The sequence below is a fragment of the Lepidochelys kempii genome, chromosome 20 (assembly GCF_965140285.1).
Source record: "Lepidochelys kempii isolate rLepKem1 chromosome 20, rLepKem1.hap1, whole genome shotgun sequence".
Classification (NCBI taxonomy): Eukaryota; Metazoa; Chordata; order Testudines; family Cheloniidae; genus Lepidochelys; species Lepidochelys kempii.
In genome coordinates, this window is record NC_136399.1 from 27,150,872 (window position 1) to 27,171,758 (window position 20,887).

At 60.4% G+C, this 20,887-nt stretch overlaps 2 protein-coding genes across 3 annotated transcripts in view; both read left to right on the top strand.

Moving 5' to 3' along the window:
* Nucleotides 1-20,887, top strand: part of OLFM2 (olfactomedin 2) — a 93,184-nt gene that overhangs the window by 70,984 nt on the left and 1,313 nt on the right. For both annotated transcript variants that reach the window (XM_073318420.2, XM_073318419.2), the window contains exons 4-5: nucleotides 12,691-12,910; nucleotides 17,739-17,845. In XM_073318420.2, coding sequence (XP_073174521.1) covers nucleotides 12,691-12,910; nucleotides 17,739-17,845 — 327 coding nt within the window. The remainder of the gene's footprint in view (nucleotides 1-12,690; nucleotides 12,911-17,738; nucleotides 17,846-20,887) is intronic.
* The window catches only part of LOC140901077 (microtubule-associated protein 1 light chain 3 gamma), a 64,944-nt gene continuing 61,812 nt past the window's right edge, over nucleotides 17,756-20,887 (top strand). Inside the window, exon 1 of the mRNA XM_078849468.1 lies at nucleotides 17,756-17,845. The gene's annotated coding sequence lies outside the window, so the exon portion shown is untranslated. The remainder of the gene's footprint in view (nucleotides 17,846-20,887) is intronic.

Consider the following 20,887-nt stretch of genomic DNA (forward strand, 5'->3'; position numbering starts at 1 on the left):
TTGCCCAGCTGGAGGAGAGGGATCGCTTGGATGACCCGATCCCTGTCCCTGAGGGAAGCTGCCCGGGGGACGCAGCGTGGGCCCTGGGGCCTGACCGGGCTGGGAGGGGTCAGACTGCTGCTGAGGACATCCCGAGACCCTTCCTACCTATGTCCGGGGGAGGGGTTGGGGGAAGCCCAGCGAATACCGAGGGCACCCTGACCCCGGCACCCAGCAGGGGATCCTCCCGGCGGAGCTCCCCATCCCTGGAGCGGAGGCGGCTGGAATGGGAGAGGGAGATGAAAATGAGGGAGCTGGAGGATCATGAAAAACAACGTCAACATGAGCAGGAGGAGAAGGAGAAACAACGTCAACATGAGCGTCAGGAGAAGGAGAAACAACGTCAACATGAGCAGGAGGAGAAGGAGAGGGAGCGTCAGGAGAAGGAGAGGGAGCGTCAGGAGAAGGAGAGGGAGCGTCAGGAGAAGGAGAAACAAAGACAGCATGAACTGGAGCTGGCCAGGCTGAGGAGCAGTGGGGCCCCGGCTGCGGCTGCGGTGAGTGGGGGGGGACCCAAGACGGCAAGGAACTTTGATAAGTGCTTCCTGGCCCAGCGGAAGGAGGGGGAGGACATAGATAGCTTCCTGACGGCCTTTGAGAATGCCTGTGAGCTGCACAGGGTTGACCCTGCAGACAGGCTCCAGTTTCTCACCCCCTTACTGGACCCCAAAGCCGTGGAGGTGTACAGCCGAATGACAGGGCCGGAGGCAGGGGACTATGAACTGTTCAAGCAGGCCCTGCTCCGTGAGTTTGGGCTGAGCCCCGAGATGTACCGGAGAAGGTTCCGGAGTCAGCGTAAAACGCCTGAGGTCACCTACCTACAACTGGCCAACCGGATGCAGGGGTATGCCCGCAAGTGGACAGCTGGGGCCCGAGCTAAAGAGGACCTGCTGGACCTAATCGTACTGGAGCAGCTGTATGAACAGTGCCCTTCCGACCTGAGGCTGTGGTTGGTGGACAAAAAGCTCGAGAACCCCCAGCACGCAGGGCAGCTGGCCGACGAGTTTGTGAACAGTCGGTCAGGGGGTAGCCGGGAGGAGCCCCAAAAGAACAGGCCCCCCCCGATGCAGAGAGAGAGTCACCAGGGGGCCTCCCAGCGGGGAAATAGGGAGAACCCCCTCCCAAGGGGAACGCCTGGCGTCGGGCCCCTCCGACCTCCTCGAGGGGACCAACGTGACCTGAGCTGCTATCACTGTGGCCAGAGAGGCCACGTACGGTCCCAGTGCCCCGGGCTCAGGGACAGACTGAGCAGACCCAACCTACCCAGGGTTAACTGGGTAGGGACCCAGCTGGACGAGGGGCAGACGACCCAGGAAAGGGGGGCTGCCAGTTTACCACCTGCTCAGGAGGGAAGAGTACCCCAGGCCAGCTCCACCAGAGGGCTGGAGGCTCTGGACTCAGGGTGCTCAGTTTACAGGGTGGGCGCGGGGCTGTCCCTCCGGAGAGAGTGCCTTGTTCCCCTGGAGGTGGATGGGAGGAAGGTCAATGGATACTGGGATACGGGCGCGGAGGTGACGCTGGCCCGGCCCGAGGTGGTGGCCCCAGATCGGGTGGTGCCCAACACCTATCTGACCCTGACAGGGGTGGGCGGGACCCCATTTAAGGTGCCCGTGGCAAGGGTACACCTGAAATGGGGGGCCAAGGAGGGCCCCAAGGATGTGGGGGTACACCACCATTTGCCCACTGAAGTTTTGATGGGGGGAGACCTAGAGGACTGGCCAAGCAAGCCCCAGGCCGCCCTGGTTGTGACGCGTAGCCAGAGCCGGCGAGGGGCACTGCGCCCTGACCTCGGGGAGGGTATCACACCGGAGGCGCAGGACCCTACCCTGGTGGGGAGGGAGGGCCGAGGGGCACGGCTTAGAGAGGCGGAGGCCTCAGACCTGGCCAGCGAGAGGGAACCGGGCCCCGTCCCTGCCCCAGCTGCTGAGTTCCAGGCCGAGTTGAGGAAAGACCCCTCCTTGCGGAAGCTCAGGGACCTGGCCGACCTCAGGGTGGTACGGACCATGAGGAGAGGCTGCCAGGAGAGGTTCCTGTGGGAGAAGGGGTTCCTGTACCGAGAATGGGCTCCCCCAGGGGAAGTGGAGTCCTGTGGGATCAGGAGGCAGCTGGTGGTCCCCCAGAAGTATCGCCGCAGGCTCCTGTACCTGGCCCATGACCTCCCCCTCGCAGGGCACCAGGGAATCCGGCGCACCCGGCAGAGGTTGCTACAGAACTTTTACTGGCCCGGGGTCTTTACCACGGTCCGGCAGTATTGCCGATCCTGTGACCCCTGTCAGAGGGTGGGGAAGGCCCGGGACAAGGGGAAAGCGGCTTTGAGACCTTTGCCCATCATAGAGGAGCCTTTCCAGAAGGTGGCCATGGACATCGTGGGGCCTCTCAGCAAGACGACCCGGTCGGGGAAGAAATACATTCTGGTGGTGGTAGATTTTGCCACCCGCTACCCCGAGGCAGTGCCCTTAGCTTCCATTGAAGCAGACACCGTGGCCGATGCGCTCCTGACCATTTTCAGCCGAGTGGGGTTCCCCAAGGAAGTCTTGACAGACCAAGGCTCCAACTTCATGTCGGCCCTGCTCCGGTGCTTGTGGGAGAAATGTGGGGTCCGGCACGACTGGGCCTCAGCGTATCACCCCCAGTCCAATGGGCTGGTGGAGAGGTTTAACGGGACGCTAAAGATGATGCTGAGAACCTTTATGAATCAGCACCCGCAGGACTGGGACAAGTACTTACCTCACCTGCTGTTCGCGTACAGGGAGGTGCCCCAGGAGTCAACCGGATTTTCGCCTTTCGAACTGTTATATGGCAGGAGGGTGAGGGGCCCCCTGGACCTGATGAGAGACGAATGGGAGGGGAAGGCCACTCCCGATGGAGAGTCAGTGGTGGAGTATGTCCTGATCTTCCGAGAGAGACTGGCTGAACTCATGGGCCTGGCCAGGGAGAATCTGGCCAGAGCCCAGAGGAAGCAGAAGGTCTGGTATGACCGCACGGCACGGGCCCGTGCCTACGCCACCGGGGATCAGGTGATGGTTCTCATCCCAGTGAGAAAGAACAAACTACAGGCCGCCTGGGAGGGCCCTTTCAAGGTCGTCAAGCAGCTCAATGAGGTAAACTATGTGGTGGAGCTGTCGAACCGGGCGCACCACCGCCGGGTGTACCATGTGAATATGATGAAGCCATATTATGCCAGGGGGAATGTGGTGTTGGCCGTGTGTGGACAGTGGGAAGAGCAGGGAGATGACCCTTTAGTAGATCTATTCCCTGGGACCAGAGCTGGTTTCCCCCTGGAAACAATTCCCCTCTCGGATCAGCTAACCCCTGCCCAGCAAGCTGAGGTCAGGGAGGTGCTGCATCCGTACCGACAGCTGTTTTCCAACCAGCCTGGACGCACTAATCTGACTGTCCACCGGGTGCAGACAGGGTCACACCCGCCGATAAGATGCTCCCCCTTCCGAGTCACAGGGAAAACTGCTCAGGACCTGGAAAGAGAGGTCCGGGACATGCTGGCTTTGGGGGTGATCCAGCCATCTGCCAGCCCTTGGGCCTCGCCGGTGGTGCTGGTCCCCAAAAAGGACGGGTCGGTCCGGTTCTGTGTGGACTATCGGAAGCTCAATGCCATCACTGTATCTGATGCCTACCCCATGCCCAGGCCTGATGAGCTCCTAGACAAGCTGGGAGGAGCTCGGTACCTCACCACCATGGACCTTACAAAGGGCTACTGGCAAGTGCCGCTGGATGCAGATGCCCGACTGAAATCGGCCTTTATCACCCCTCTGGGGCTCTATGAGTTCCTGACCCTGCCTTTCGGCCTCAAGGGAGCGCCGGCCACCTTCCAGCGCCTAGTGGACCAGCTCCTGAGGGGGATGGAGAGTTTTGCCGTGGCGTATATTGATGACATCTGTGTCTTTAGCCAGACCTGGGAGGACCACGTGTCCCAGGTTAGACAAGTGCTGGACCGACTCCAGGGGGCTGGGCTGACTGTAAAAGCGGAGAAGTGCAAGGTGGGGATGGCGGAAGTATCTTACCTGGGCCATCGGGTGGGGAGCGGCCGCCTAAAGCCGGAACCAGCCAAGGTGGAGGTGATCAGAGACTGGCCCGCTCCCCACACCAAAAAGCAGGTCCAAGCCTTTATTGGGATGGCAGGATACTACCGAAGATTTGTGCCCCACTTTAGCGCCATCGCCACCCCCATCACGGAGCTATGCAAGAAGGGGAAGCCAGACAAGGTGGTCTGGACCGAGCAGTGCCAGGAGGCTTTCCGGGCGCTGAAGGAGGCTCTGGTCAGTGGCCCAGTTCTGGCAAACCCAGACTTTGACAAGCCCTTTGTGGTGTTCACCGACGCCTCAGACACGGGACTGGGGGCGGTGTTAATGCAGGAGGATGAAAAGGGGGAGAGACACCCCATCGTGTACCTGAGCAAGAAGTTGCTACCCCGGGAGCAACACTACGCGGCCATCGAGAAGGAGTGCCTGGCCATGGTGTGGGCCCTCAAGAAACTAGAGCCCTATCTCTTCGGGCGACACTTCACTGTCTACACCGACCACTCTCCCCTGACCTGGCTGCACCAGATGAAAGGAGCCAACGCCAAGCTCCTGAGATGGAGCCTGCTCCTGCAGGATTACGACATGGACGTGGTCCACGTGAAGGGAAGTGCCAACCTGATAGCGGATGCGCTGTCCCGGAGAGGGGGCCCCGAACTTCCCCAGGTCACTGGTCAGCGTGACCCCGCTCAGTTCAGTCTCGAAGGGGGGAGAGATGTGACGATGTGACTCAGCAGGGAGGGGGGAGTGTTGACCTGGGAATGTGCCCTGGGGATGGGAGACCTGAGAGCCTGTCACCTGAGCCAGGAGGGGGAGGGGGAGGTAACACCTCTGCCCGGGAATGTGAACAGAGGCTGCAGCAGGGAACCTGCTGGGTGGGTTTAGTTTTCAGTTTGGGGCTGGGTGGAGGAACACAGGGAACCCCAGGGCTGGGGTCTAAGCTCCCTGCTCCCCCAGAAGGACTTGACTGAGGGGTCCTGGTTGTACCCACAAGCTCTGTTTGGGACTGTTCCTGTTGTCCAATAAACCTTCTGTTTTACTGGCTGGCTAAGAGTCTCAGTGGATCCCAGGAAGAGGGGTGCAGGGCCTGGACTCCCCCACACTCCGTGACATGGGGGTCTCTGGAGGTAACTCACAGTGACCCAGGCACCCAAGCCCAACTGACCCCATGTGAGGTGCACCCTGTGCTGATACGGGCGCTGCGGGGGGTGCCCCAAGACCCAGGTATTAGCCTGGGGCTGAGTAGGGTCAGAGCCTGCTGGGCCCCTCTGCAGCTGGGGTTTTGTCCTAAAGTCCAAAACCCTAAATAGCCTTCCCCGCAGGGTGCTCTGGCCAGTCCCGTTCCCCAGGCCAGTGTCCGTCTGTCCAGCCCTAACATGCCCATCTATCCATCTGTCTGTCGTCTGGGCCTCCCAGATCTGCATCAAGCCGCACCAGCCGCAGTAACCCCCCAGCCGCCCGCCCGGCCTGTGAAGGGTGGGAGGTATGAGGTCCGTGAGGGGGATGGGTCCCGTGCGTCTAGTGGCTAGAGCAGGGACCAGCAATGGGGGGCTGCTGGGCTCTAATTCTGCTCCGGTGGGGGCCGTGTTGTAGTGGTTAAGAGCAAGGCGCTTGCAGTCAGGACTCCTGGGTTCTTTTCCACTCTCTTCCCCTGTGACTATGGGTAAGTAACATCACTGCTCGGTGCCTCAGTTTCCCCCTGTAGGGTGGGGATAGGGACTCTGGCCCACCTCCCGGGGCACGTGAAGAGCTGCTAATTACCCGCAGGGCCCACTGCTCCCAGTCCTGGTGGGTCAGGCCCTGAGGAAGGCTGCATGTTGCCAGGCGCAGTGGAATGGATGAAACCCTTCCCAGCTGACGCCGGGGCCCAGGTACCTGCTGCTTGCCACCAAGCAGCCACGGGCCTGCAAGCGTGACCGCCCCCTGCTACTGCCTCGTGGTTATTGGCACTGGCGTTGCCAGGAGCTGGGGCGGGGGGGACCAGCCATTCTGCAGATGGTGCTGAGCAAGGTGGGGCTGGGATTCACATGGGCTGCCTGCGTTCGTGGGAGAGAGAGGAGCTGGAGCCATTCTCCCAGCAAAGCCTGCAAGCTTTGGTTAGGAAAGGTCTCCCTGCTCTCTGGGATCCCTTCCTGCTTCACTGAAGCAGGTCTGCCAGGCTGCAGGGAGGGCAGAGGTCAGCACAAACCCACGGCCACCGGGCAGGACACAGCCCCCCAGCACCAGCTGCTTGCAGGAGGGAGCCCAGCGTAGGAGAATGGGGTTGTACAGATCCGTCAATTCACTGGCAAAGGAACCTCAGCTGGGTACAGCTATCGTCTGGCTGTCCATCCCCATTCACACCTCTTTAGCTGTCTGTCTGTCACCACGCACCCCTGCTATCTGTCTGTCCCATTGGATACGGATGCGCCCATCCCTGTGCTAACAAGGTGCCATATGCAGACACCTATTCTTACATGTCTCTCATTTTGGCCTCGCCTTGGGCAGAGGGTGAGATGTGGAGGGATGGGGGGGGTGAGGGGCAGCGTGCAGGGTGAGGCAGGCAGGTTGGTACCCTGCAAGAGGCTGAGTTGGGTCAGTGCATGCGTCCCTGTAGGCAGATGCCCAGAGCCTGAAGCCAGCCGTGTCTGTTCTGGCTGCAGGGACAGAGGAACCAAAAGGAGAGTCCTGTGGCTATTCCCAAAGGGGGCACATCTCGTAGGCCGGTGGGAATGATGGAAACAGGCACTCGGGAATGGCCTTGAACTCTCCTGCTTCCAACCTCTAACAGCCAGGGGTCATGAGGGAACTTCCCCAGAGGGCAGATAATCCCAGTGCTGCCTCCGTGGGGCTTCATGCACCTGTCTCTGGAGCAGCTGGTGCTGGCCCCTGGTGGCGACGGGATCCCAGGCCATTCCTCTGAGCAATTCCTCCTGCCCAGCTCCAGAGGGAGCATGGCATGGTGCTGGCTAAACCTCACCACCCTCCTGGGCTGATGGTCATATCCAGGGCCAGCTGTCAAAGCACAAATCAAGGGAAGAGGCCCTGGCAGGTCTAGGAGCCGAGCGCTGCCAGGAGAGAGGTCCCTCCAGCTTGCTTTGCAGCAGCGGGAGGTGAGAGCCGTGGGCCTTGGCTCACTCACTGTTAAGGACCCCAAAACGCAGTAACATGCAGGAAAGAAAAGGGGAATCGCTGTGTCTCCTGACTTTGTGCGGCTGCTGAGGGCGAGGAGACGCTCGCTGAAAGGCAGGTGGATTTACGGAGTCCTTGAGTGAAGGCGACTTGGAGAGCGATTTCCAGCCAGGCGCAGGTCAGCGTGGCCCAGGGGGAGCCAAGGCCGAGATCTGCTCAGGCAACCCTCCTGCCTCAGCCCAGGGGAGGTGACTCTCAGGCCGGGTCTGCGCTGGGACGTACATCGGTACAACTGGGCCGCTCAGGGGGATGAGAAACGAGCGGCATCGTTATCCCGACCTGCCCCTGGTGTGCGCAGCGCTCTGGCAGCAGCAGTATGTCCTTCCTACCTCCCACGTCTTCTGCGACGTGCTGCCGCGGCGCGATGCGGCGTTTGAAGTGCAGACCCGCCCTCCGCAAACCCAGCGCCCTAGGACAGGCGGGCAGCATTTGCCGTTGACCAGAGCGGCTGGTGGCGGGCGTGGAAGAGGAAGCCTGTGCTCGAGGCTGTAGCTCAAAACGTAAGAGCGGCCAGACTGGGTCAGACCAAAGGTCCGCATAGCCCAGTATCCCGTCTTCTGACAGTGCCCCAGAGGGAATGAACAGGGAATCATCAAGTGATCCATCCCCTGTCGCTCATTCCCAGCTTCTGGCAAATAGGCTAGGGACACCATCCCTGCCCATCCTGGCTAATAGTCATTGATGGACCTATCCCCCGTGAACTAATCTAGTTCTTTTTTGAACCCTGTGATAGTCTTGGCCTTCACAACATCCTCTGGCAAGGAGTTCCACAGGTTGACTGTGTGTTGTGTGAAGAAATACTTCCTTTTGTTTGTTTTAAACCTACTGTCTATTAGTTTCATTGGGTGTTATGAGAAGGAGTAAATAACAACTGCTCTTACTAGGGACGTTTGGGGCTGGGTGCCAGCCTCTCGGGGTGAGTTCTCTGGCCTGGGTGGTTCAGGGCAGGCTCTATAATCACAAGGGTTCCTTCTTGGCAGTGAAATTGCCAGCTCTTCACCAGTACGTCCTTCCTACCTCCCACGGCTCCACCAAGAACCTGAAATCAATCAACAAACGAGAGTGTTTCCTCTTGCTCGGTGATTCTCCACGTTCCCCCAAGGTGACCCTGCTTCGCAGGCCGAGATCCCTGCCGAGCCCCCACCCCTCACATATGCAATAAAACCAGAGGAGGCTATACCAAGCGAATCGGTTTGTGCGTGTGAGTCGAGGTGTTGACCGGGAACACTTGACCTTGCAGGGTCCAGGAGTGCGAGGAGGGTCCCAGAGCCCAGACAGCCACACCACCATCAAACAGCCCCGGGAGCCTGAGTCAGCTGGCTCCAGCCAGCCGTGGGTTTGTAATTGCAGTGTAGACGTACGCAGGTGCTGTGCCCAGGCTGGAGAACTGCCCCGAGCAGAGCAGCTGGTTCCCGCCGGGGAGTCACTTGTTCGTTTTTCCCCTCACCCCTGCATCTGGCTTGTGCTCTTGGCTGGCAGGTTTATCACCCCGGTTTCTAAGAGCAGCGCTCCAGGGGCGCGAGTCTCCAGGCCCCGAGACAGAGGGCAAGTCGCACACGGTGCCTCCGGTGCGTGGCACGAGCCGGGCGTTGTTCCTGGGGAGCCCACGGCATCTCCGATGAGACGAGCGTCCGGCCGCGGTAACTCACTGGGCAGAGGCAGGCGTGTGAGGTGAGGGGGAGGCAGCTGATGCAGCAACAGTCGCCGACCCTGTGGCACTGAGTCCAGGCCAGACCCGTGCCCTGGCAAGCCCGGAGATGGCACATGAGGCTGGCATGGATGGACGGGGGTGTCTGTGCTTCTGTCCACAGCACTCGGGCACAAGGGGGCCTCTGTGGAGCAGCCCAGGGCGAGTGACACGAACCTTGGGCGATGGCCTGGAATCGCAGCTTCTAGACTGTCAGTGGGGAGCTCAATGACAAGCTCCCCCCCTTCCCCCCGGCTTCGTGCCTGGCAGGAGCTTTGCTCGGCTGCTTCCTGAAGCATCAGTACGTGCCCCAAAGCCTTTCTCCAGCCCCGGAGTTCCCGGTGGCTGCCCAGCTCTGCAGCGGTTAAACCATCTCTGCTGCTGTCCACAGGCTCCTGGCATTGCAGGAGGCGCGTGTTCCCTTGGGTGGGGCCCTGCAAAGGGACTCAGGACTTCTGGGTTCTATTCCTGGCTCTGCTGGTGATCTTGGACAAGTCACTGCCTCCCTCCATGCCTCAGTTTCCCTTCCCACCCTTTGTCTGATTAGACTGAGCGCTCTTTGGCATAGGGACTGTCTCTCATTCTCCATCGGCGCAGCGCCTGGCACGGTGGGGCCCTGATCTCGCCTGGGATGTCCGTGCAGCACCACAGAGCCCAGGGCTCGGGCTGTCCCCTTGAGAGCTCAGCATGTTCTGGAAGCGCCTGTCCCCATGGGCCGGGATTGTCAAAGCCACCTGGGGGTCCGGACGCGCGGTTCCCGTTGGTTTCAGCGGGGGTTGTGTCTGTGCTCGGACGCAAGGTCTCCGGGTTTGGCCGCGTGGGGGTGGAGTGCCAAGGGGTTAATCCGCAGGATGGGGTCCCTCACTCGCTCTCTCCCCCCACCCCAGCTCTTGCTGGGAATGTTACTCCCCCGGGGTGGCCGTTAATTCTCAGGGCTGCCGGCTGCCTGCACAGCCCAGCCGGGGCTTTTTGACTCGCAGAGGGACTTTCGGCCATGAGTCTGACTCATTCCCATCTCCAGCGCTAAGCACCGCTCAGCTGCAGCCGCCTGGATTTAGCTCCAGGGTGGATTCGGTCCCGTCAATCTGGACGGTGATTTTGGTCACTGGCTTTGGGCTCCCCAAGTCGAAGGGTATTTTTCTGTGATTTAAGTCAGGCATCCAGGTCAGAGCCGCATGCACGCACCCAGTGCTATTGCGTTGCCCCCGCCTCACTGGACGCCCCCATCCCCGCCCTGCTGGCACTGCCCGCCCCCCGCCTGTCCCTGAGGCTGGATCTTGGCAGCTCAGCTCGTTCCAGGGCCTTCTCTTTCACACTCGGCACTCCAGCAGCGGTCATAAAAAACGCAGCAGCAATTACTGTGCCGGCTTTCCAGGGCCTGGCGTGCGTCTCTCTGTGCAGCCAACCTTGCCCAGAACTCAGTGCAGGTCTGCAAGGTGCAGGGAGCTGGGGAGGGCAGAGGAAATGCCAGGGGAATAATGGAGGCCAACAGCAGGCAGGACCTGCACCGTGTCTCGCCGCCGGCGTGGGCAGGGGGGGAGAGCACAAAGCAGCACACACAGCAGCATCTGGACTCAGAGAAGCAGTGGGGACTAGCAAGCCCGTGGCCCTGGGGCCCGATTCCCCTCCCTCTGCTCACCCCTGGGAACACCACCATCCTCCTGGGGTCGTCGGGAGGGGAGGACCGGCCCCTGAGTGCAGACGGGCCCATGGGAGCACCTTGGCTGGCTGCATAGCGCAGGCCAGAGCTCCCCTCCCAGGGGCTAGCACAGATCCTGTAGCCAGCCACCAAAGGCCAGATTCTCCGGTGCCTGGCACCTTATACCAGCGCCGAGTGAGTGCAGATCATTGCTGCTCTGATCTGCTTTGCACTGGTGTAAACGGGGAAGGACAGCAACCTGCTCGCCCCCCCCAGTCTGAGGTGAAAGCCCGGCCCGTGCGACGCCGCAGCCGGTTCTGCCGCTGGAGATATAGCGTTTCCCGCGCCCGCTCAGCTTGGCGCGCACGAAAGCCGCCGTGCCATGACAGTGGTGCAGGCGGCAGCCGGGGCTCCCCCCGGCGAACGCAGTGAGGGTCGCGGGTGCGGTCGCGCTCGGGCAGCCAGCCCTGCTGTTTTTAGGGCTCTAGCTCAATCAAAACTAGTGTCCGGGGGTCTCCCCGAGCCAGCCATTGCTCCCCTCCAGCTGCCAGGCAGATGTCCCCTGAGAGCGGTGTCACTGGAAATACAGGTGCAAGTGAGCCAAGAAAAGCGTCCATGGATTTACCACACCCGTTAGTAAAACTCTGCCGGGTTAATTCCTCCCCGCTGTGTCGGGCCTCAGCGTCCAGCTCCAGGATTCCGGTCTGTCTTTGTCTGCTGGGTTCCAGAGCCCTGTGCTACAGGGAATCTTCTCCAGATGGGGACAAGTCAGCTCTTCACCATCTCTCTTTGAGAAACCACCCAAAGTGAGCAGCTTGTGTCTCGTTGTAAGCTGTCTTCCAAACCTTGGCCAACGCTGCCAGTGGTTTGCTGTTCACCAGTCATGTGCTCTGGGAGGTGCTGAGTTTCATCACTTTTTGGGACCAGAAAGGACCATTCAGATCACCTAGTCAGAGCTCCTGTGGAATGCAGGATGCAGAATTTCACTCTGTGATTTATGTACCCAGCCCATATCTTGTGATGGAGCTCGCGTGGATTTTTCCGAAAGAGCCATCCAGGCTGAGTGGATCCCGACGCTGACTCTGACTCCCTTTGTGACCTTGGGTGAGCCCCTTCTCCCCTGTAACACAGAGACAACAACACAGATCGCAAAATATTAATTAGCTCATATTCACCGACTCCTTGGAAGATGCAAAGTGCTAAGTTTTGTAATTATTATTAATTTCTAACCCAGGGGCTGGAACCTGCCTCTGGCATATTAATGAGCCCTTAACGATGGTGCCAGAGTTCTGTCATCATTATCGTGTCTGAGGTAAACAGCGCACAAGCCTCTTGATCTTCATTAGGGGGAGATGAGAGAGGGACTGCTGTCGTCTCCCGGAGCGTGGGAGAGCTGCAGGGGTTCTGTGTTACAGGAGTTGCCTTCCTGTGAGCCAGGAGTGAAGGGCAGCCACCCAGGGAGGCTGGGGGGTTCAAAGAGGGAGTCAGCCAGAGAGGGGAGGGGTTGGGGGGACTTGAGGCCGTGGGAACCCTCCCTCTGTGCTGAGCCGGACGTTGGCCCTGGGCAGAGGCCCCATGGGAGGTCTGGGCACCACTTAAATCCCACTTCAGCCCTGAGGAGTCTTAAGATGCGCCATGGCCTAGCAGGGGGCATCCAGCCTTGTCCTGATCCCATCCACTCGGCACGACGTGGCCCCCATCTCGGTCGCTGTGCGTCTGGACAGGACCCGGTGTGATGGGGCCCCCATCTCGGTTGCTGTGTGTCTGGGCAGTGCCCGGCGCGACGGGGCCCCCATCTCGGTCGCTGTGTGTCTGGGCAGCGCCCGGCACCGTGGAGCTGGGATGTGGGGTGACCAGGCACTAGTGACATACACATAATTTAAGTCTAGTCTGGAAGCTAAAGCATGAAGGCTAGTAAGGGATGTTGGAAGCCCTTGGTGCTGGCGTTGGCCGGGAAGCAGAGGCACCCGGGCGGGCGGTAGGTAGGTAGGGGGAGTGTCTGGGGGGGAGCAGGGGATGACTGATGCTTGCCTGTCCAAAGGGGGCACAGGGAGAGGGACCTGGCTGCTGTCAGGAAGTTGCATTTTTCCCTTCACCGATTCCTTTGGCCATGTTGACAGGAGCTGAAGGACAAAATGACGGAGCTGCTGCCTCTGATCCCCGTCCTGGATCAATACAAAGCGGACACGAAAATGATCGTGCAGCTGAAGGACGAGGTGAGGAACGTCTCAGGGAGCTTGCTGGCAATCCAGGAGGAGATGGGCGCGTATGACTATGAGGAGCTGCAGCGGAGGGTGCTGGTCCTGGAGGCCCGGTTACATGCCTGTATGCAGAAACTGGGTATGGAACCAGCCGCCTTTCCCTCCCCTTTCCTTCCTCTCCCTCTCGCATGCCTGGGACAGCACCCAGGGGCTCCCCTCTCTGCTTCGCAAAGGGCCAAGAGGGAGAGCTCTGGGGGGTGGCATGAAAGTGCCTCTTTCACGTCCATTGGGTGTGGTTTCCGCTTGCTGAGTGAGCACAGGGTTCCCTGCCAGGGTCTCGCTAATCTCACTCCCTGTGTTGTTTCTGCACAGAGGGGAATGGGGTCTAGGGGTTAGCACAGCTGGGAGCCCGGACTCCTGGGTTCCATCCCTGGCTCTGGGAGGGAAGCAGGGTCTGGTGGGTTAGCGCAGGGAGGCTGGGAGCCAGGACTCCTGGGTTCTCTGCCTAGCTCTGGGAGGTTAGAGCAGGGGGTGGAGCCAGGACTCCTGGGTTCTATCCCAGCTGTGGGAGGGAAGCAGGGGCTGAGGTGTTACAGTAGGCAGAGGTGTCGCCTGCTGCTGGGGAAGGTGATGCAGGTTTCTGAGTCTGGTTCCAGGAGCTCAACGCCAGTGGGCTGAGTCTGGGGATGCTCCCGGTCCTCTCTCACTTTTGGACGCCTGGGCCAGACCAGGAGGGTGACGGGAATTCCCCTGGGCTCCCACAGCAAAGGGCGCCGGGAGTGCCAGCTCCCATTGCAAAGCACCTGGGACGGTGTCACCCTCATGCCATCTCCATTGTGACTGATTCATTCCCACATGCTCCCAGGCTCAGCCCCAGCCGAGGGACTGATGCCAGACAGCCGGGTTAGACTCCGCAGCGGACACATGCAGAGCGAGGAGCAGGAAGTACCAGCCCAGTGTCCCTGTCACGGGGTCCCCGGGCGATGCTCTGGAACTGCTCCCCACGAAGCCAGGCAGGACTCTGGGGAGTCTCCTCTCTGGGAGCAGCCTGTCTGCAGGACACACAGCTCACCCAGCTTCCCCCTTCCTGGGTCTGAGGAGCATTCAGCCTCCTCTGCCCCTCCGTGCGCTTCCCACTGCGAGTCCGCCCAGGCGGGGTCCTGGGTGGGCCAGAGGGTCCTGCCCCCCGACTCCGCAGTCAGACAGGACTCTCAGCCAGCCAGGAAAACAGAAGGTTTATTAGACGACAGGGACATGGTCTAACACAGAGCTTGTAGGTGCAGAGAACAGGACCCCTCAGCTGGGTCCCTCTTGGGGGCCAGGAGGCCAGAGCCGCAACTGGGCCTCCCTCCATTTCCCCAGCCAGCTCCAAACTGAAACTCTCCAGCCCCCGCTCCTCTGGCCTTTGTCTCTTTCCCGGCCCAGGAGGCCACCTGATCCCTTTGTTCTCCAGCCCCTTCAGCTGGCACCTTGGCAGGGGGGGCCCAGGCCATCAGGAGACAGGGTGTCGGCCATTCTCTGTGCAGACAGCATCACACTGGCCCTCTAGGGCTCTGGGACAATCACACCCCCTTATCCCACCACCTGGATACTTAAGAAATGCCTAGGGGAAACTGAGGCACCCACAAAGTAGTCAGAGAAAACATTATGAACATTCCCACTTCGTCACAGTCCCGTCTCCATCAGTGTCAGAAGTTGTATGGAGCTCTGCAGGAGGCAGCGATGGGATAATCTGCCCTCAGGGAAAACCCCTCCTGACCCCCAGTAGTTATACCCTGAAGCAGGAAGATTTCTAGCCTTCCAGAACATCTGCTTGTTTAGTGGATAGTCTCTGTATCGTATGAATGTCCAACCCTTTTGTGAACGCTGCTGAGCTGTGTGTCAGTGACACCTTGTGGCAGAGAGTTCCACTGGCCAACAGAAAATGTGTTTCCTTCTCACTACCGTTGAACTTGCCACTTTCTTGTTTCACTGAGCGTCCCTTTGCTATGAGATAGGGAGACCAGAAGATCCAGCTGAGCCTTGCCCTGGAAGACGACTCTATTGTACGGGGTTGGCCCATGCTGAGAGCAGCCCAGCGTTTATTCCTACAGTGCTATTTGCATCACCATTACAGCAGCCTTCAGCGGTCCACCATGCTAGGCGCAGTGCGAGACCATCCCTTCCCGTCTGGGCATTCAATGGGCGTGGCAGGGGGCAGGCACAGAGAGTGGAAGTGATGGGCCCCAGGTCACCCAGCAGACAAGAAACCCAGGTCTCCTGTCCCCTGAGTGCTTTCCCTGGGCAAGACCAGCCTGGGATGAGAGCCAGGAGGAGTGGGGGGGGGAGAAGGGGGCGCCATGTTCCCCATGAAGCAGGGGCAGCCCTTGCATGGAGCTCTGATGAGCATATGACTCCCCAGCTCTGTCGGGCTGCCTGGCTTTCCCCTCTCAGCTTGGGTCCCTGCTTGCCCTCCGATGCAGGCTGGGAACGGCTGCTTTTCACCCGTGTCTCGTTGTCCTGGACCCCAGCCCACGGGCTTTGCTGCTACAAGCTAGAAATCCAAATACATCAGTAGCCAAGGGCTGCAGGTGCTTCGGTTGGGCTGGGCTGGCCTTGGGATGCCGCCCTGAGGCCTGGTTCTCGAGACAGAGGCAGTTTGCGGGTAGGACTCCGCCACCTCTCCGGGCCGCTGCTGTGCTTGCGGTCTGGTGCCAACCCCTTGTCTGTATGCAGGCAGCAGGCGCTGGGAGCTGTCCCAGTGCAACCCGGCGTCCACATGGCTGGTTTGCCGCTCTGCTGATCCCTTTCGAGTGCTAATGCTTAGACCCTGGGGCCCGATTCCCCCGCACCCGCGCAGAGCAGGAGTGGAACGGGATTGTTCTGTGCCCGCTCTGTGCTGGCAGGAAGCGCTGCCCCCGTGCAGAGCCAGAGGGAATCAGGCCGTTTTCCTTAAAACTCCCCCGGTCCCCTGGCATCTCCCAGGCTGCGCATCCCCCAGTTAACCTGTGTGTGTGATGAGCCAGCGTGGTGCTGGGCTGGAAAGTGGGAGAGCTGGGTTCTAGGCCTGACACTTCACTCTCTGGGCCTCTTTCCCCTCCCACCTGATGCCTGCTTAGCCTGTGAGCCCTGTGGGGCCGGGGCTGTCCCTCGCTCTCCATCCAGGCAGCACCTCGTGCAATGGGGGACCTAGTCGTGGCTGGGCCCATGCAGCACTTGGCACAGTTGGTGCCCTGGTCTCGGCTGGGGTCTGGGCAGCACCTGATGTGACGGGGCCCTGGTCTCGGTTGGGGTCTGGGCGGCGCCCGGCACGACGGGGCCCTGGTCTCGGTTGGGGTCTGGGCGGCGCCCGGCACGACGGGGCCCTGGTCTCAGCTGGGGTCTGGGCAGCGCCTGGCGCGACGGGGCCCTGGTCTCAGCTGGGGTCTGGGCAGCGCCTGGCGCGACGGGGCTCTGGTCTCAGCTGGGGTCTGGGCAGCGCCCGGCACGACGGGGCCCTGATCTTGGCTGGGGTCTGGGCGGCGCCCGGCGCGACGGGGCCCTGGTCTCGGTCAGGGTCTGGGCAGCAGCCGGCACGACGGGGCCCTGGTCTCGGCCGGGGTCTGGGCAGCGCCCAGCACAGCGGGGCTCCAGTCTCTGCGTAATAGTGTAATAACCAGGGTAGGCAGGACTCAGCTGCTTTCCCCCAGCCCTGCTCGGGCTCGCTGGCTACCGTCGTTGCACAGGGACAGTGGGTGGGGGGGAGTGTCAAATGAAGGCTGTTGTATACAAGGCAGCCTGGTTGCGGGCTGCTCTGACCCCTGGCAATATGAGCGGGTGATAGATGGGGGTCTGGGGGCGGTTCTGCTCCCTTGTGAGGCAGGCAGAGCTGGTGTCCCCATTGCACAGACAGGGACTGAGGCACAGAGGGGTTAACTGACTTGCCCCAGGTCACACAGGGAGCCTGTGGCAGAGCAGGGTCTTAAACCCAGGGCCCCCAAGGCCGGGGACATGCCCTGACCATTGCACCCTGTCCCCTCGGCTCAGACCCTGCCACTCCCTCACCGGGGCAGGCGGTGAGGAGCTGTGCCCAAGGCAGTGGAAGTCGGGCACAAGGCTCCAGGGGTGGACGAATTCTCCCGAAGCAAAGTGATATTTGCATGTCGGATTTTCAGCCCAATCTTGCTGGTGTTTTTTGGAGGCTTCGTACATTGCCTGTTGAGGCTCCTGGGCCTGCTCCCTTCTGAGCTGCGCTTTTAGGGTTTGATTTCACCAGGCAGAACAAAATCTGGGACCCAGCTCTCAGCCGGGTCAGTGACGATGGAGAGGGACCCGGACTGGAATTACGCTCGTGTGAACCCAGTTACTCCAGATCTACACTGGATTAACTGAGATCAGGCTTGGGGCTACAACCCCCCAGAAGGTCACTGCTTTGCTCGGATGTGAATCCCAGGGGTCCAGATCAACTGTGGGAGGGCGAGGAGCCTTGTAAAGATGTCAGACTTCGCTGGCCAGAATCGACACTGCCCCCTCAAAGGCACCGGAGCTGCAGTAATTTACACCCGCTGAAGCGGGGGGCTGACTCGAGCCCGTTCCTGTCTAGCTCTGGCCTGGGATTGGGGGTCCTCGTGGAGATGCGGGGGTGCCTTTCCCCCCAAAGTCACACTGCTTTAGCAGAAATCGGGGTTTAAAGGGATTCAGTGCTAGAGACACACGCAGTTCTTTGCTGCCGGTGTCTGGTGAGGGATGAAGACAGGGACAGGAGCAGCATCTGCCTGGCTCAGGGAGGCACCAACCGGCTGGCTGTCGGTAGGGGACGTTCTCAAAGCACTGCACAGCCCGGACAGGAGGCTACCGAATGTGGAGGGGTCTCTGTCACTGCAGTCCGAGCCCCCTCCCATGCACCCTGCTCTGCCCCCCACTGATCCCTGCCCCCCTTTCCTCCATCCCTGCATTGCAGCGGTTGGGCAGGTTTCTCTCCTGTAACCATTCTCTCTGCCCTGCCACAGGCTGTGGGAAGCTGACAGGTGTCAGTAACCCCATCACCATCCGGGCGTCGGGATCCCGGTTCGGCTCGTGGATGACCGACACCATGGCTCCCAGCGCTGACAGCAGGGTGAGTGCCGAGGGCTTGTGCTGGCGTGTGAGTGCCGGGCTGGGGCGGGAGGAGTCCGGGGGCTGCCTCACCTTCCCATGGCTCCTCTCCTCTTGCAATCCAGCCACCTGGCTTGCATCACTCTGCAAAGCCTCAGATGGCTGCAGGCCAAGGTTTCCAGGGTTGTTTTGGGTGCACAAGTGGAGGAAGGGGTCTGATCTCCAGCCCCCAAGAAGGCCGCAGCACCCGCAGTCGGGACCGGATCTCTCCACTCCCAGCAGCTCCGGATGTGTCACTCAAGGCAGGGTTTTCCCCGGAGCTCAGCATCCAGCGTGGCTCTGCTGTGCTGGGTGCTTCCGACAATCTGGCCACTTACTCAGGTGCCTAAAGCAGCGGTTCTCAAACTCCTGTATGGTGAACCCTTTCACACAGCCAGCCTGTGTGTGCGACCCCGCTTATGAATTAAAAGCACCTTTTTTTAAATTTAACTCTATTATAAATGCTGGAGGTGAAGGCTGACAGCTCGTGACCCCCTGAGGGGTCACAACCCCCAGTTTGAAAACCCTGGCCTAAAGGATTGCTAGCCCCGATCCTGGACAAGGAGCCCTTGTGAAAATTCCAGCCCCCCTCTGTGTATTTACGTGCCCAGGGCCAGTCCAGCATTTAATCCAGGCATCGGGAAACACGCACCCCTTACAAAACGCCTGTAACCGTGGGCAGAGGAGACGGAGCCCGGCGGGGTGGGAGTGATGCTCAGACAGCTCTGAAATCAGGCATTTCTCTCACGATGCCGCTTTAGCTCTTAAAACGGCGTCATGCGCTCGCTCTGCAGAAAGAGCAAAACCATGTGTGATGTAGCAGAGTAATGGGGGGTGGGGAGAGCTAAGAAAACACAGTGAAACACCCGCAAAGGTGCAGCGTCTTCATTCCGCAGAGCTCAGCTTCTCGGCACAGTGAGCCCAGCAGAGCTCGGGAGAGGCAATTACTATTGCAGAGAAGTCCCGGTCCCCGTGAGAGACAGCAGCCTGTTTCTGCAGCCATGCACTCCAGCTTTTCTGCCAGGCGTGCTAGGGCCACACGCTGGAGGATATTAACAATTTGGAGCAGAAGCAGAGGATCCTGTTTCTAATTCCACAGCTCTCTCATTAATTGTCTTTCTGTTGCACATCCTGTAACCAGTGTCGGGTGCCCCCTAGCAGCATGTCACACGTGCGTAGCTGGAGAGTGAGCCTGGTGCCTGGAGTAACCTCTGGCCACACGTTGGTACAAAGGGGCTTAGACCCTCAGCTGGCATAACCTGGCATGACTCCCCTGGCTTCACCTTGCCCTGGCTTCGGGGCTGGGAACAACCGGGAGCAGGTCTTGGGAGTTGGGATAAAGCGGACTAGGAAGGGGATGGGGGCAGGGAAGCATGCTGCACTCACCACGGAGATGGTGTCTTGAAGCCTAAAGATATCCTAGGCCTTGTCGACTTGGAAAGTGGAGCCAGACTAATGCCAGTGGCTGCAGCTCATGCTGTGGGTTACTTCCGTGCAGGCGCACGCGTGGCCGTGTGCAGGGGGAATTGGGGCCTTATTTCTCTGTGTGTCCGTCAATACACAAACTGGACCTTGGTTGTATGAAGCTGGGGAAGCCCCTGCTGGCCGTGCAGGCCCGTAGCCAGGGCCTTGTGAACGCAGCCAGAGCCAAGCTGGAGCCGGTGGCAGAGCTGTTCCAGCTGGAGCCGGCTGACCTAGAGCCGGCTGCGGGGGGCGGGGTTCTATGGGGCTGTGCATTGCACCTGGGGACGCTTTGTGTCATGCATCCGCTTGTGATGGAACCTGCCACGGATGCAGGATGCGGGGGGAAGTTACCCAAGCGGGGCGCAAGGTTCTGTGCGTGTCCCAGAGCCCTCTGTGCCGGAGGCGGTGCACCCGGCCCCACGTTCCTGGGGAGCTGGCGTTTTGCAGAGGGTGTTTGCCCTCCGTTCCATGCGACGGTGCTTCACTGCCCTGGCCCCTCCAGGCGAGACACTCTCAGCCCGGGCTGTTTGTGTAGGGATTGTGCCAGCTGGGGCAGAAGGCCAGCCCTGCACACCCGCCCCCTGCCACGCACAGCCCCACCCTGTGCCCCAGAGCAGAGGCTGCGTCCAGGCAGCTGCGGGACTGCACTAGACCAGGCCCTCCGGACTCAAGTCAGTGGCGGATTCTTGCCGAGCTGGTGCAGTGTTACATTGCTGCCCACGCGTGGGCGCTGCTCCCCGCCCCTGCTCATCACATTTTTAGTGTTAATCAGTGAGCCTTGGAGCCCGGAGCCTCTAGGCTTGGAGGAGTCCTCGGTGACCCCCACCAGCTCCAAAGGCCATAAGCTGTCAAAGAGAGGGACTGAACCTACTGCTTCAGGAAGTGAAACGGGGAGCCAGGACTCCTGGGTTCTATTCCTGTATCAAGGGAGGGGGGGAAGGAAGCCAGGACTCCTGGGCTCCGGCCCTGACTTGGGGAGCGGGTTTAGAGCAAGAAACTCTTGGATTCTGTTCCCAGCACTTGGGCAAGTCACTTTTCTCTGGGCCTCAGGACAAGCATCGTTCCTTTGTTGCCCTGTGTCGGCAGCGCCCGGCACGTCAGAGCCCAGTGCTGGCGATATGACGGGGCGACCCCAAGAATTGCGCAGTGGGTGAGTCGCAGACAGCACCCACACAAAGCAGCGCGAAGGCACACCGGGCGTGGCTGTAACAAGTGGAGATGTAACCGATGCTGCTGATGGTTTGAATTAAGGAAGGAAGAGAGGCTTCCATGAGGCCAGAGCTCAGGCCCTCCATAGCTCTGGCGCTGCGTGGGAGCTTGGCCAGTGCTGGCAGCTCTGAGCGGCCTGGCTCATTAACAAGGGCTCAGGATGGATGGGAGAGCTGCGTGTCACTGCAAATGGCACATTTTGTGTATGGCTCGGGGGAGCGGCGGGGGCTGATGGATGGCCACTGGGAGAAATTGGATTTCTAACACGCGACGAGGAAGGAGCCATTGATTCAGAAATCGGCCTTTTTGATTGTGGGGTTTGTGTTTTCAGACCAGATGGGCAGCGGCCTGG